Genomic DNA, 15,357 nt, shown 5'->3' with positions numbered 1-15,357 from the left:
GGACCCCTGTCTCCAGCCCCAGAGCCCACCATCCTCCAGAGCATCACGAGGCATCTAACTGCCCTCAGCATGGCCTCCCAGCAGCCAAGGGCCCGGAGCATAATGAGAAGGTTCTGTGAAAGGAAACTTTAAAATATTCAAAGAAGGGACCAGGTGAATCATGGCCAGACTGCAAGATGGGAAGCTGCTGGGGGACAGTGGCAGGGCAGCGGGATGAGCTTCTGGGTCCCCTGTGCCTCTGCAGGTGCTCCTTTGGGTCCAGAGCCCCCAGCCCTGCAGGGCAGAGGGGCAGCCCCTGTGACCACTGTGTGACCACCAGTGAGCCCAAATGCCAGGAAAGAGAACCAGCGATCCCAGAAAATAGACAGTGGAGAACTCCCGCCCCCTGTTTTGACCAGACTGCCACCTCCCTGCCAAGAACCAGGGCTGGCCCCTCCCTCCACCCAGCAATACCCAAAAGACCCCTTATTCCAGAAACTTCTATAATGCTGTAGCATTAACTCTCTTTCATTTGACTCAATTATAAATTACCATTTTTAATCAGCCTCTGGTATTCTTCATCGTCTCCTCTGATCATCTGACCACTGGGTTTTATATGAAAAATATATATATATCAAAAAGACAATTGTCAGAAAAAGTGCTGAAAAAAAATCTGGCAGGTTTCCTAACATGGAAAACAGGTAGACATCATCTAGGAAAACTATACATGGGGCCCAGGAGCTTGCCGAGACACCTTCCAACAGAGAGGGCCAGATGTTAAAAGACCAAGTGTAGAGGGTAAGAGGCATCCCCATAACCAAGGACAGGTCCCCAGGCCCAGCACAATCCTTTAAGGTCATATGGGAAAGACTGCAGCAGTGAGTAAGTTTGGCAGGCTAGGAAAATATTCAAGAAAATAGAGTGAGCTGTGCCTAAACTCAAGGGGAGAACCTGGAGGTAGAAAGATTCCTTAGCCAGATGCTCTAATGGTCACAGAGGACCATCTTCACTTGCTCCAAATTAGGAGCAAGGTTGGCAACTGGAAATAGTGCAAAGGCAAGAGGGGTGCGTTAGCTACTTTCAGAAAAGCTCAAGTCTCTAGACACAGGGAATTTATGTCCCAGGGGCCAGAAAGTCCTGCGAATATAATCCTGAAGTTGTAACCCATAATCTCTGAGAGTATGGGAGGCCAGGGTTGGTCCAAAAAAAACCCAAAAAACAAATGAGCCAGAACTATCCTATTGTGTTAGGAGAAGATGTAGATCTGGGAACCAATGTCTGGTTCCCTGAACATCCCCTCCTCATGACAGTCTAGAACGAATTATAAAAGATGGTCCATAACGACCCTAGAAAAGAAAGACTGGATTTAAAATCAGCATGAATTGGGGCGCCTGGGTGGCTCAGTCGGTTGAGCGTCCAACTTCTGCTTAGGTCATCTCACTGTTCCCGAGTTCAAGCCCCACATTGGGCTCTGTGCTGACTGTGCAGAGCCTGGAGCCTGTTACACATTCTGTGTCTCCCTCTCTGTCTCTGCCCCTCCCTTACTCGTGCTCTGTGTCTCTCTCTTAAAAATAAATAAACTTTAAAAAAAAATTAAAAATAAAATAAAATCAGCATGAATTCACCAAGACCAAAGAAGACAAACTGGCCTCACTTACCTTTTCTAACAAGTGTGCCAGGCTAGTGTTCGGAAAATACCTAAACATAAGTAATCCTAATTTCACGAGCCAGATTTCCTCCATTCTTAATTTCAGGCATGCATTTCAGAAAACATCTTTAAATCTCCTTATGGATGAACCAGAAATATATGCTAAATAACAGGTTGGGTGTATATTTAGTGGTATCATAACTGCATGAATTAAAAAAAAAACAGCATTTTTTAAATGATTTGGATTAAAAAATAAAGTGCACACCTTCAGGGGCACCTGGCTGGCTCAGTCAGGAGAGCATGCAGCTCCTTATCTCAGGGTCATGAGTTTAAGCCCCACATTGGGTGGAGAAATTACTTGAAGATAAAATAAATAAACTTAAAAAAAAGAATGCACACTGTCGAAGGCTAAATGACATTAACTAAACAGCCAGAAGGAAGGGTTAATCTAACTGGATGGAAGGACCTGCTCTTCAAACAAGCAAAGACTTCTTAGATATGACACAAAAGCACAAGCAACAAAACATAGATAAACTGACCATAACAAAAAATTTTAGGGGTGCCCAGGTGGCTCAGTTGGTTAAGCGTCCAACTCTTGATCTCAGCTCAGGTCACAATCTCACAGTTTGTGAGTTCAAGTCCCACATCAGGCTCTATGCTGACAGTGTGGGGCCTGCTTGGGATTCTCTCTCTCCCCTCTCTCTGACACTCTCCACTTGCTCTCTCTCTCTCTCTCTCTAAAAATAAATAAATTTAAATTTTCTTTTCAATTTGAAACTTTTGTGCTTCTAAGGACACTAAAAGGAAAGTAAAAAGACAACCCATAGAAGAGGAGAAAATTTTTTGCAAATCATATACCTAATAAGGGACTTGTGTCCAGAATACATAAAGAATTCTTACAACTCAAAAATAAGAACACAAATAATCCAATGTAAAAATGGACAAAGAGTCTGAAATAGATAATTCTTCCTAAGAAGACATAAAAATGGCCAGTAAACACTTGAAAAGATGTTCAACATCATTAGTCATGAGGGAAATGCAAATCAAAACCACAATGGTTCTAAAAAATAAAAATAAACATAAAATAAATAAGATTCTTTAAAAACCACAATGACTCCTTGACATTGGTCTTGGCAACGATTTTTGGATCTGACAGCAAAAGCAAAGGCAACAAAAGCAAAATAAACAAGTGGGGCTACACCAAACTAAAAAGCCTCTGCACAGCAAAGGAAACCGTCGACAAAATGAAAAAGCAACCTACCAAATAGGAGAAAGTATTTGCAAATCATATATTTGGTAAAGGGTTAGTATACAAAATATATAAAGAACTCCTACAACTCCATAGAAAAAAAACCAAATAATCTGATTACAAAATGGGCAGAGGATCTGTATTATACTGTGATTTATAACAAGGAAGAGAAAGAGAGAGGGGGCGGGGATGATCTTCATCCCTGTTTCTGGCAGAGCTCCTTTAGGAGCTCATTACAATTTCTTAAGTGACAAAGGTGTCTCTTGTTAGGTTAACAAGATGATTTTTGCAGCTTCTAAAGATAGAGACTGGTTTTAGGAGAACAAGCCATGTGATTAGCCATGGAAACTTTCAATCCCATCACCTTGACCTCTGAGAACAGGAGAGAGGCTAAGGGGTGAATCAATTACCAATGGCCAATGATTTAAACTATCATGTCCATATCATAAAGGAGGGGGTTTGAAGAGTTTCCAGGCTGATGAGTATGTGGAGTTAACAGAAGAATGGCATCCCTGGAGTGGACATGAAACCTCCTTGCCTATTCCTCATACCTCACCCTATACAACTCTTCCATCTGGCTGTTCTGAGTTATATCCTATTATATAAACCAGTAATCTAGTAAATGAAATGTTTCTCTGAATTCTGTGAGCCACTCTGGCAAACAAATCAAACTAAAGAAGTAGAAAACTCTGATTTTATAGCAGTCTGAAAACAGGTAACAATCTAGATGTGCAACTGGCATAGAAAGTTCAAAGACAAGGTCATGGGAACCTCCAATATGTAGCCAGTTGGTCAGAAGTAAAAGCAATAGCCTGGGCTTGTAACTGGCATCTGAAGGGACTCGGGAGTCTTATAGGATTGAATTCCTTATCCTCTGGGATCGATGCTACCTCTGGATAGATGGTGTCAGACCTGAGTTGAATGGTGTAACACCCAGCTGGTATATGGAGAATTACTTGGTGTTGTATGGGAAAACACCCCCTCCACGCACTGGAAACTGAGTCTCAAAACACACTTAGGATGAGTAGACATTTCTCCAAAGAGGTCATACACATGGCCAACAGGTACATGACAAAGTGTCCAATATTACTCACCATCAGGGAAATGCAAGCCAAAATAATAATGAGACATCACCTCATACCTGTTAGAAAGGCTAGTATCAAAAAGACTTTGGTGAGGATGTGGAGAAAAAGAAACCTTTGCGCACTATTGGTGGGAACGTACTTTGGTGCAGCCCCTATGGAAAGCAGTATGGAGGTTCCTCACAAAATTTAAAATAAAACTACCACGTGATCCAGCAACTGCACTTCTGAGTATCTATCTGAAGGAAACAAAAAAGCTGACTTAAAGAGATGTATGCATATCTATCCACACCAAACCACGTACATGAATTTCCACAGCCGCATTATTCATAATAGCCCAATGGTGGCAATAACCCAAATGTCCAACAACTGATAAATGGATACATAAAATGTAGTATATCCATACAATGGAATAGTGTGGAACCATAAAAATAAATGTACTAAAGCATCTACAACATGGATGATCCCTGAAAACATCATGCTAAGTGAAAGAAATTAGACTCAGAAGGCCGTGACTCCATTCATATGAAACATCCAGAACAGACAAATTCATAGAAACAGAGTAGATTGCCTAAGGCTGAGGAGGATAGGTGGGCAGAAGACAGTGACACAAGGGGACACAGGTTGGCTTCCTTTAGGGATAACGAAAAGCAAGCGTGGTGGTAAATGCAAAACTCTATGAATATACTAACAACCATCGAACTATAGGTTTTAAATGGGTGGTTGTATGGGGCGCCTGAGTGGTCAGTCGGTTAAGTGTCTGACTTCAGCTCAGGTCATGATCTCGAGGTTCATGAGTTGGAGCCCCGCGTGGGGCTGTCTGTTATGAGCACTGAGCCATCTTCAGAGCCCGTCTTCCTCTTTCTCTCTCTCTCGGTTCCTCCCCTGCTCACATGCATCCTCTCTCTCTCAAAAAAAATAAACATTTAAAAAAATGTTTTAATGCATAATTGTATGACATGTGAATTATGTCTCAATAAATCTGTTTATACATATAATGGGAATAAAAGTAGTCTTTCCTGTGGGTTCAAAACATCAACACAAATTTTGGAGGACGGGGCCATGTCTTTAATAATGAGTTTGTGTTGAAAAAACCCAGAAGCCAGGCATGTATGGTAATGAGCTGTCAGCTGGAGGTGAGTCAACCTTTGGTTGGTTCCACTGAAATGCCGAGGCACGATGAGTAATTGTAATTGCATATCCTTTTTTTTTTTTTTTGGTAAGTTATTTATTTATCTTGAGAGAGAGAGAGTATGCATGAGTATGAGCAAGTGGCAGAGGAGCAGAGAGACGGAGAGAGAGAGAATCCCAAGGAGGCTCCACACCACCAGTGCAGAGTCCGAAGCGGGGTTTGAACTCACATTGTGACATTATGACCTGAACTAAGGTCTGTTGCCTAACCGACTGAGCCAGCCAGCTGCTCCACCTCCAGCCGTTTATTCCTAACAAGCTTCCTGGTTCTATCTCACAGCTGGGCCACGGGCCACACCACCGAGTAAAAAGACAGGAAACTGAAGCTCAGAGATGCTAAATAGCTTAACCCAGGCCACCCCACTCACCAAGGACCAAGGATTTGAAATCAGGTCTAAGTGACTCCAAAACCCAGGTTCTTCCCTCGACAGCGTCCGTGGTACAGGCCCTGGACGCCATGTTCCAGGAGAAGCCTAGATCTGACTCAGAAAAGAATCCAGGATGTCATGACCCTGGAGCCCATGTCACAGGGGGAGCAGCTGAAGAATGAGAAATGTGTGTCAGACATGGCAGCTGACCCACGCCTGGGAAGATCTATCCTATGGAGGAGCCCTGCCTACAACTGCAAGCCTGGATGGCCCCAGTGGGGGCACCAGGCCAGGAAGGAGACATACGGGCCTATCACTTTGGATTCCTTACGAAGAAATGTTCTAATACTCAGAGCTGTCCCAGAATAGAACAGTCTATGCCAGGATGCAGAGGCCCCAGACTAGAGCCCAGTGCTCCCCAGACACCACCCTCAAGACTCTGACAGATTTACATACCAACTTTATTAGCCCTGCCACAAAAGAGGCATCATTTGCTGTTTTAAAAAATAAACCTTAGGGGCATCTGGATGGCTCAGTCGGCTAAGCGTCCGATTTTGGCTCAGGTCATGATCTCAAGATCTGTGGGTTCAAGCCCCGCACTGGGCTCTGTGCTGATGGCTCAGAGCCTGGAGCCTGCTTCAAATTTTGCACCTCCCCCTCTCTCTGCCCCTCCCCTGCTCATACTCTGACTCTGTCTCTCTCTCAAAGATAAATAAAAAGGTTTTTTTTAATTTTTTTAAGTTTATTTTTGACAGAGAGAAAGACAGAGCATGAGTGGAGGAGGGGCAGAGAGAGGGAGACACAGAATCTGAAGCAGGCTCCAGGCTCTGAGCTGTCAGCACAGAGCCCGATGCGGGGCTCAAACTCACGGACCGCAAGATCATGACCTGAGCCGAAGTCAGATGCCCAACCAACTGAGCCACCCAGGTGCCCCTAAAAAAAAATTTTTTTTAAATAAACCTTAGACAAATCTTTCAATTCTAGCTATGGGCTCTCAGCTGGGAGACATATTTTCCTTTCTTTTTTTTTTTTTTTAAGATTAACAAGTGTTAGATAAGTATCAAAGGTGTATTAGTAGGAATTGCAAACTTTTTCCTTTATATATTTAGGATTGAAATAAAATTCAAAAGATCATCCATCCTTTTCTCTCCTGAAATTCAACCGCACTCCCCCCCCAAAATCTCCTTGGAAAATACTGGACCTAATGATCTACACAGCCCTGCAATCATGAGCTTCTGGACCCCTGCATCCCTCCTCCAAAGCTGAATAGCCCTAGTCTCTTCAAGCCTTGTTCAAATGGTTTCAAGCCCTCTCATCACCCCGGTTATTCTCCATGGACAAGTGCCAGCGTGCTTCATATGCGGTCTCAGCAGCACCAAAGAGAACAAATCTGTAATTGCACCGGGATATTACCCTTCCATTACCGCAGTCCCAGGTCACGTCTGCTGTCCAGCAGCCCCACTGCAATGCCGGGGCTCACTGTGCTTTCTGAGGATGAAAACCGCCATCTGTGTCTTTTTCCCCGGGTGGTGCAGAGACACGTCCTCCCGGGCACATCCTTGATCATTGGTTGCTTTTGGACGGACTAGATGACACTTATCCCACGAGGCAGTCTGGGATCAGTAGACGGAAAACAACTCTCTTACAATTAGGTTTGTTCAAACACAGGCTAAACTGGCCTAGTGTGGTACTGCCTGCCTATCCATGAGGTTTGCAGGCAGAATTCATCCGGAGGTCACGCAGCTGCCAAAGCGTGGCCAGCACTTGGTGAGAATGCCTCCCGCTCTAAAATCCCCTGCTTCTATCACACAACACTCGAAGATGGAGGAAGAGCAAGCTCCACGTGGGCTCACGTGCAAGAGCCAAGGGCGCCGTGACGGAAAAACACGATGGGCATCACGCCTACTCTTGGCCCTGGACAGTCCAGAGCGTCATCAGCTTTTCTGCCACAAATCACTTCATGCTCACCACCACCCTGTGAAGTGAGGCATCCCAGTTTGCAAATGACAAATGAGCTCGGGTCAAATCACTTCTCTGGGTCGCCCAGGAGGTTGGCAGAGCCAGGATGCCAAATTAGTGGTCTCTGACACCATCGTCCAGGTTCATCCTATGCTTCCCTGCAAATCACAGGAGGAAATGGGAAAGGCCAAGGGCCATCAGTTGGTGGGAATCTGGAATGCTAGGGTAAGCAGTTTTGATTGAATGCAGGAGAGAAGAAAAAGACCACAGCTTTTTTTGATAAGGAGTTATTTTTTCATCTCTGTAAATGCTTGACATCAGTTAAGAATTTAAAAATAGAAGGAATAATAAAACAAGGGGAAAGAAATGAAAGATAAGGCCCTTGAGAGGCAACTAAGGAATGGGGGTCCTCAGCAGCGTTGGTGACCAGCCAGCCTCTGATCAGAGAAACAGTGAAGAGTGAACCCCACAGGGACGAAGGCACGTGCTTCTCAAACCACCTTTCTGGAAAGTGCATCTCCAGCATCTTTGAAGAAGAAGCTGGAGAGCTTCATGACTTACATCCCAACACCAGCCTGTCATGCACGTTAACTGCTTGTCCCCGGGAATTCAGAACTCCAGGATGTTTGCCATTTGCTCACAGGGTTATCGAGAATTGCTGTGATGGACTCAACCAGCTTCTCAACGATTAACTCCTACATGGGGCTTATCAAACAGCTTCAGATCCCTTTAGTGTCCACCCAAACACACACATGGCTTCACCGATGTAACTGTTCATACAGAATTACAAAGGAACCAGGGACACAACGGTCACAACCAGGCACGGGGGTGATGTGACAAGCGGGTCAGAGCTGGGAAGAGGGTCTACGACAGCATCCGCTGCTTCCGAGTTCAAACCACCTACAGAAGGTGCGTTCATGCACTCGTGTCGGCTTCGAAATACTAGATTAAAGAGCGTGAGGTACGCATAACACCTGCGCGCTTTCTGGAACTCGTGCAAAATTTCAGCAAGCACCACAGAGCCCCAGCCAGTAGGAAAACATTTGAAAACTTTATTTAAAGCGCTATTATATATAAGGAAAGGTCCAGAGTGAGATTTCTCATAGCTTATGAATATTTATTATAATACATTCTTGAAAACAACCAAAAAATTAAGTACAGTATAAATAGGAAACAGATTTATGAGTCAGTCACATGTTTACATTATGCAAATTATAGTTTAAGACCTATAACCAGGATATTGTTAAATGCCGAAGAAAGGTGGGGGGAGGGGGGAGAGCGCTGCTGATATTTGGACGTTTGCTTAAAATCGGCAAGTGATATTTTGAGTTTTGTTGACAATCTGTTCACCGAAGAGTGCCTGTGGGCACATCTTGTTACTTTCGCTAACCTGGTGGTGGAGTCCCAAATCCAAGGCAATGCCTAAGGCCTGGGGTTCTCATAGCCCCTTTGTTCATGGCAACCAAGGCTTTGTTGGACAGAAATGGAAGGAGTCCTGAACCTGAACCAGAAAGCTCTCACACACAGCAGCCACTCTCAGCCTTGGACCAATGAAGAGGCTTTGCCAACATGCTAAAAACTCCCACAGAGAGCTAGCTAAGAACACTTGTGTCTCCAGATGAACAAGAAAAGAAGCAGAAACAACAGTCTCTGGGCTGAATAACTTTCTCCAGTCCAGGATATCACCTTGGGCTTTGTGACACCAATCAAGCAGAGTGTCTTCTGAGTACAAACGCTGGGTACACAGGGTGAAAAGCAAAGGTCTTTCTCCAGGGGGGCTGGAGAGCTGAAGAAAGCCCCCTCTGCAAACTGTAAAGATCTGTAACCCCAAACTTTCACCAGATAACACATCGTTTACAGAGGGCTGACTGATAAAGGGTTGGTTTAGTCTTTTTTAATTTCTTATTAGGAAAATAATACATGGTCACCAAAAAAAACATCCACAAAACACAGAAAAGTATAATCAAGGAGAAAATTTCCAAAATAGAAAGGAAACTGGGGCATCTGGGTGGCTCAGTCGGTTAAGCTTCTGACTTCGGCTCAGGTCATGATCTCACGGTTTGTGGGTTAGAGCTCCACGCAGGGCTCTGCCCTGACAGTTCAGAGTCTGGAGCCTGCTTCAGATTCTGTGTCTCCCTCTCCCTCTCTGCCCCTGTCCTGCTCATGGTCTGTGTATCTCAGCAATAAAATAAACATTTAAAAAAAAGTTTTTATAGAATGGAACTTAAATTGGGGCCCCTCTGAAGTCAGAGACTTCAAAGGTGTTTTGCTTACAGCTCACCGGTGCCCTGGGCCCCAGGTGGAATGATGGGCTGGGAACCTTCTCCCCTAGCCACCTCCTGCCGCCCACTACCAACAGCCCCAGATCCCTACCCCATATGCAACTCAGCACTCACTCCAAGGAGCTGAAATCAGTCACTAATGGTCTCTTCATAATGCAGCGGAAGAATAAATGAGTTACAGATTAAATAAACTTCCTCACCAGAAACAAAACCCCACCCAATCATCACCTTGCAAAACTCCCCTGCAATGCGCTAGCTGTGTGGCCCGAGGCAAGTTACTTGACCATCAGAGGCCTGATTTGTACATGGGGGATAAGAATAGTCCCTGTGCTTCATAGGACTGTGGGGACACTCCAACAAAAGGGCTCCACCCTCTGCACACAACCCGTACATGTTATTAACAACAACAGCACGTACTACCCTCAAAGGCAGCTCGGAATACAGTCATCGTGGGTATGAGGGTGTCTAGTGTCTTTTTTTTTTTTTCACATTTATTTATTTTTGAGAGAGAGAGAGAGTGAGAGCCAGGGAGGGGCAGAGAGAGAGAAAGGGAGACACAGAATCCGAAGCAGGTTCCAGGCTCCGAGCTGTCAGCACAGAGCCCGATGCGGGGCTCGAACCCACAAACCGTGAGATTTGACCTGACCCGAAGTCAGGCGCTTAACCGACTGAGCCACCCAGGCTCTCCGAAGGTGTCTAGTGTCTTAATACAAAAGCCAATATGTGTGCCAATAAACAAAAATAATGCACTATCAGATCTCTAAAGGCTGAAGATAAATCACTTCTGCCTTGATATTCTTCTAGGTCCGGCCTAAGAGTACAACCACCATTCCATGTATTTAATTCCATTAGCTGCAAAAGCAATTCAATCAGAATTCTTGCTTAATCCATTAATAACCACCAACCTGTCTTTGTGTCCTGGGGATTAACCAAGGCTAATATTTTATGTTGAGGTTCGTCACAGTACATGGTGCAAAAGCAAACAGACGAAGCTTCCAGTTTAATCTGAAAAAAAAAAAAATAATGAAATCACCATTTTGTTCTGTCATCCTGGTAAGGGCACGGGAAATGACTTAACAATTAACTAGCACAATATTCACCAAAAGAACTGTTACACGGAGGTTAATTTGACAGGATGGAGGCAATTTAGAAATGGAAACCTTACCCACTCTGAGCTAAACACAAGTGGCAAGTGACAAAGGCTCTTCCTTTGTCTCCCACCCAGCAAAACCCTCTCCATCTATTGTTTACTTGTCCATCTATCCAAGGACGGATTGAATACCTACTCAACTGATACCTTTCCAGTCCCTCCCTTCCATATGCTTTGGGAAGCATCAGCCTCCCCCACCCAAATCCCCCTTGGGCCTCAGCCTACAAAAGCCAACGGCCACACGCTCACCTCGGGCTTGCACCTGCCAGGCTGGCCTCCACTGTATTCCTGTGGCCACTCCATGGAAACAGCCTCAACAAGCCTGTGTCCGCCCACGATGCCACTCAGGCTGCCTGCCGCCCTGCCACTGGTCTCCGCAAGCCATCTCAATAAACCCATACCCTCTCCGGGCCCTGCAGGCTCAGCTCTGGGTCTGGGGCGGCCCAGGGGCAGAGAACCTCAGTGCCGGTGCCTGTGTGCTTATGAACCAGAGGAACACCAAGCAGCAGGTGTGCAGCCTGTAATGCGGGGACTGTCCGAGAGCCTTCTCGAAAGCGCTGCCATCCCAGCCCTCTTTGGGGCCATCGAGCCCACTGCTCCTGGCTCCCAAAGCAAAAGGCCAACATGTTCCACTGCAAAGCCTGTTTTGAAAACCGAGGAGAGTATAAGAAAATGAGAAAAGAATGTGTCAGCTGAGCGAGGCAGGCAGGATGCCTGTAAAAGTTTACAGCAGGCCTCCATGGTTTTGGAGAACTCTTTCTTAACAAATTCAAATCACCGTTAGGGACAGTCTCCGAGCTGGCCCTCCCACGGTGGTTCTGTGAAGCACAGTTTACCCACTAGAGGGCTGTTACAGGCCATTAAAAACAATACATACAGGAGCCCCTGACTGTCTCAGTGGGTGAAGCATGCGACTCTCGATCTTGGGGTTGGAGGTTTGAGTCCCACTTTGGGTGTAGCGATTACTTAAAAATAAAATCTTTTTTTTTTTTTTTACATTTTTTAATGTTTATTTATTTTTGAGAGCAAAAGAGACACAGCGTGAGTGGGGGAGGGCCAGAGAGAGAGGGAGACACAGAATCTACAGCAGGCTCCAGGCTCTGAGCTCCGAGCTGTCAGTGCAGAGCCTGATGCAGGGCTCGAACTCATGAACCACGAGATCATGACCTGAGCCAAAGTCGGATGCTCAACCAACTGAGCCACCCAGGCGCCCCCAGAAATAAAATCTTTTCAAAAATATACACACAGAGCATTGTATTGACATAAAAAGACGTTTCTTACAGACAATATTGTATTCTGAGAGGACCTGAATGTTTAAAATGTATACGCAGAAATAAAAATCAAATGAAACATGTCAAAATGTTCACAGCAGTTAGCTTTGGTTTTTTTTAAATCTATCTGTCCCTGGCTACAGTTTCCCAAATATTATACAAAATATTATTAATTATGCAATTAATAATACAATTAATTATCCCAGCATACGGTGGTTTATTACCAGAAAAAAAAATCATAAGTATTACTGTTTAAACGTGATAGGACAATTTCAAGACTGGAAACAGTTCATTAGGACTTTTTGAAGAACCAGATCGATGGGGTACTCAAACCGCTTTCTCATCTTCCTTTTTGTTTGGAAAAATTTCTCTGGATTCAAAAAGAAAAGTTAAATTTGCTAAAAGCGAGGAGGTCCGATGCCACCCCAAATTAGACTATTTCAACCACTAAGTGGTACAAAACGGCTCCCATTGCTTAAGTAATTGTTAAAATGGTAGAAAACAAATGGATAATGTTCTCATGGAAACTTATTTTCCTTTAAGGGGGAGAAGCAGATAGATATAAAGTCATTTCAGCATTTCTATCACATAAAAACAACTTAATTTTAAAAACTGTCTTATTTTGTTATGTTTTTGCTAAGAACACTAAAATTACTGGCTCACTGAGCACACTTACATATTTGAGTTTTTTAAGGAAGGGAATCTCATAAATAAGCGTGAAATGAAAACAGAGGATTGAAACTGCATCCTAAGGTACTCCAGGGCTAACTCTTGTATTTCACCAGCTTCTCAGGTTATCTAGGCTTCCCCACACTCGGTCCCACCCAGCTCCCCAAGAATTAGCAACCCTCCCTAACCCTAATGGACAGCTTGCGTCCTCTTCCGGCTTAACCGCCACTAGGGGGCGCTGAAAGCGTGTGCGTGCAGGGACCTCCCTCTGCAGATCAACAATGTGGAATCACCCCAGAGATTCATCTAGGAGTTGATTATGAATTAGCATCTCCAAAATCTCAAGGAAGCCACACTATATAAGCTGCACAAGCCACTTTTCTAATTAACTCTGGAACAACCCTACTATGCCGGGTAGACAGCAATGATATCTGATACGAGTAAAATCTTATAAAACAAGAAAATCTTGTCTCTTCGAACATCAGACTCAAATCTGAAAGAAACGTGACTGACTTAGGTACAGCCCAAGATTCACATATTCTTTTTACTTACTGCATGGGGAAAAAACATTCTTTTATTTTTTTTTTTTTAACGTTTATTTATTTTTGGGACAGAGAGAGACAGAGCATGAACGGGGGAGGGGCAGAGAGAGAGGGAGACACAGAATCGGAAACAGGCTCCAGGCTCTGAGCCATCAGCCCAGAGCCCGACGCGGGGCTCGAACTCACGGACCGCGAGATCGTGACCTGGCTGAAGTCGGATGCTTAACCGACTGCGCCACCCAGGCGCCCCAGGAAACAACATTCTTAAAGGTAACACGATTTTAAAATTTTACCCACAGTCCACCATCCTAACAAATAAATGTTTTTCATTTCTCTCTGTTCCCTTCCAGTCCTTATTCAAAAGACAACCTTGGGGCGCCTGGGTGGTTCAGTCGGTTAAGCGTCTGATTTAGGCTCCAGTCATGATCTCATGGTTCATGGGTTCGAGCCCCACATCGGGCTCTGTACTGACAGTATGGAATCTGCTTTGGATTGTCTCTACCCTTTTCTCTCTCTTCCCTTCTCTCTGCTCCTCCCCTACTCGCTCTCTATCAAAATAAATAAACTTTTTTTAAAAAATGCAATCTTATCGGTACTAAAAATCATTTTTTATATAATTACATTCCAGTTGACAAAACTTCATTCCAAATCACAAAATTTTAAAACTGAGCCAAACCCTAGAGACCAAAGAGCAACCAATCCCCTCATCTTACACATGGGGAAACTGAGGCCCAACCAGGCATCACACAGTGTCTCCTTCAGTCCCCATAACAACAGTACAAGATAAGCTCTGTTATTGTCCCAGTTTTAAATATAAGAACACCAAAACCAGAGAGGTTAAGACACTTGCTCAAGATCACATAGCTAGTAAGCGGTAAATGTGGGATTCACAACAGGCTGTCTCACTCACTGCCTCGCATAACTGGACTTTATACTCAGGACTCCCAAAACCTATTCTAGGATTCCTTCTGCTTCTCTAAGTGGAATTACTCTAGCATTCTAGAATAACTCTGGAAGTTATTATTTTCTTAATCTATAATATTCATTCTAGTACTGACATTCTACTTTCTAGTGAGCTAGATTTTTCCAGAGCTTTCTACCAACAAGGAACATCACACATACCTGCTCCCCAGTGGGAAGAGAGAAAACCTCTACTGAGGACCGTATCCCTTCCCTGAGTGTCGCATAATAACCCAGAGTTGCTTCCAGATGCCTTTCAGGGTCATCTTCCAAAATATCCACTGGGTAAATGCCTGAAAGGAGGAAAGACAGCAAGAAATGACATTAGATTTACTCTTTTGTTAAAGGGAAAGTCCTTTATTTCTTGAAGTTTGGTGTATGTGTATGTGTGTGTTTGAGAGAGAGAAGGCATGAGGTGGGGGGGAGGGGTAAGTGAGGGAGAGAGAGAATCCCAAGCAGGCTCCACACTGTCAGGGCAAAGCCCAATGAGAGGATCGATCTCAGGAACCATGAAATCATGATCTGAGCTGAAATCAAGAGTCAGACATTTAACCAACTGAGCCATCCAGGCGCCCTGCTGGGTTTTGTTTTTTGTTTTTTGTTTTAAGCACACAATTAACACTTGCTGTAAAAATTATGTTCACCTATTTTTTTTTTCAATGAAAAAGTGCCGCAACAGATGCCAAAAGAAACCAGAAGACATTCTCAATGGCAGAGGTGGCAGCAACTCTGGAGGGGTAGGACATTCCACCCACACCCTCTTGCAATGCTACAGAAACTTCCTTCCATAAACCCAAACCATCAAATGGGTTCCCAAGTATCTATCTTCCCAGAGGGTCAGTCACAGCAGCCATGTGCACAGGCAGATACCTTGAGAGCCCACGCTAGCTGGTTAGAACTTTTTTTTTTTTCTGAGAGAGAGAGAGAGGGCACGCAAGCAAAGGGCAGAGACAGAGAGAGAGGGAGAGAGAGGGAAATCCGGGGCTCATCGGAAGCGGGGCTCGAGC

The 15,357-nt window shown here is 44.5% G+C and overlaps 1 protein-coding gene across 6 annotated transcripts in view; it reads right to left on the bottom strand.

Moving 5' to 3' along the window:
* Positions 1–15,357, bottom strand: part of FAM169B (Protein) — a 90,138-nt gene that overhangs the window by 54,880 nt on the left and 19,901 nt on the right. For 4 of the 6 annotated variants that reach the window (XM_086711445.1, XM_086711446.1, XM_086711450.1 and 1 more), the window contains exons 2-4: positions 14,513–14,643; positions 11,367–11,549; positions 10,664–10,763 (exon numbers count right to left, since the gene is read on the bottom strand). In XM_086711445.1, the coding sequence (XP_086567571.1) occupies positions 10,664–10,763; positions 11,367–11,549; positions 14,513–14,643 (414 nt within the window). The other 2 variants (XM_086711448.1, XM_086711449.1) reach the window with 2 other exon arrangements.

This window comes from Puma concolor, chromosome B3 (assembly GCF_028749965.1).
Source record: "Puma concolor isolate L17-30 chromosome B3, mPumCon1.1.hap2, whole genome shotgun sequence".
In the NCBI taxonomy this organism is placed as follows: Eukaryota; Metazoa; Chordata; class Mammalia; order Carnivora; family Felidae; genus Puma; species Puma concolor.
Note: the sequence above shows the minus strand (reverse complement) of the source record. Positions and strands in the feature narration are given on the sequence as shown.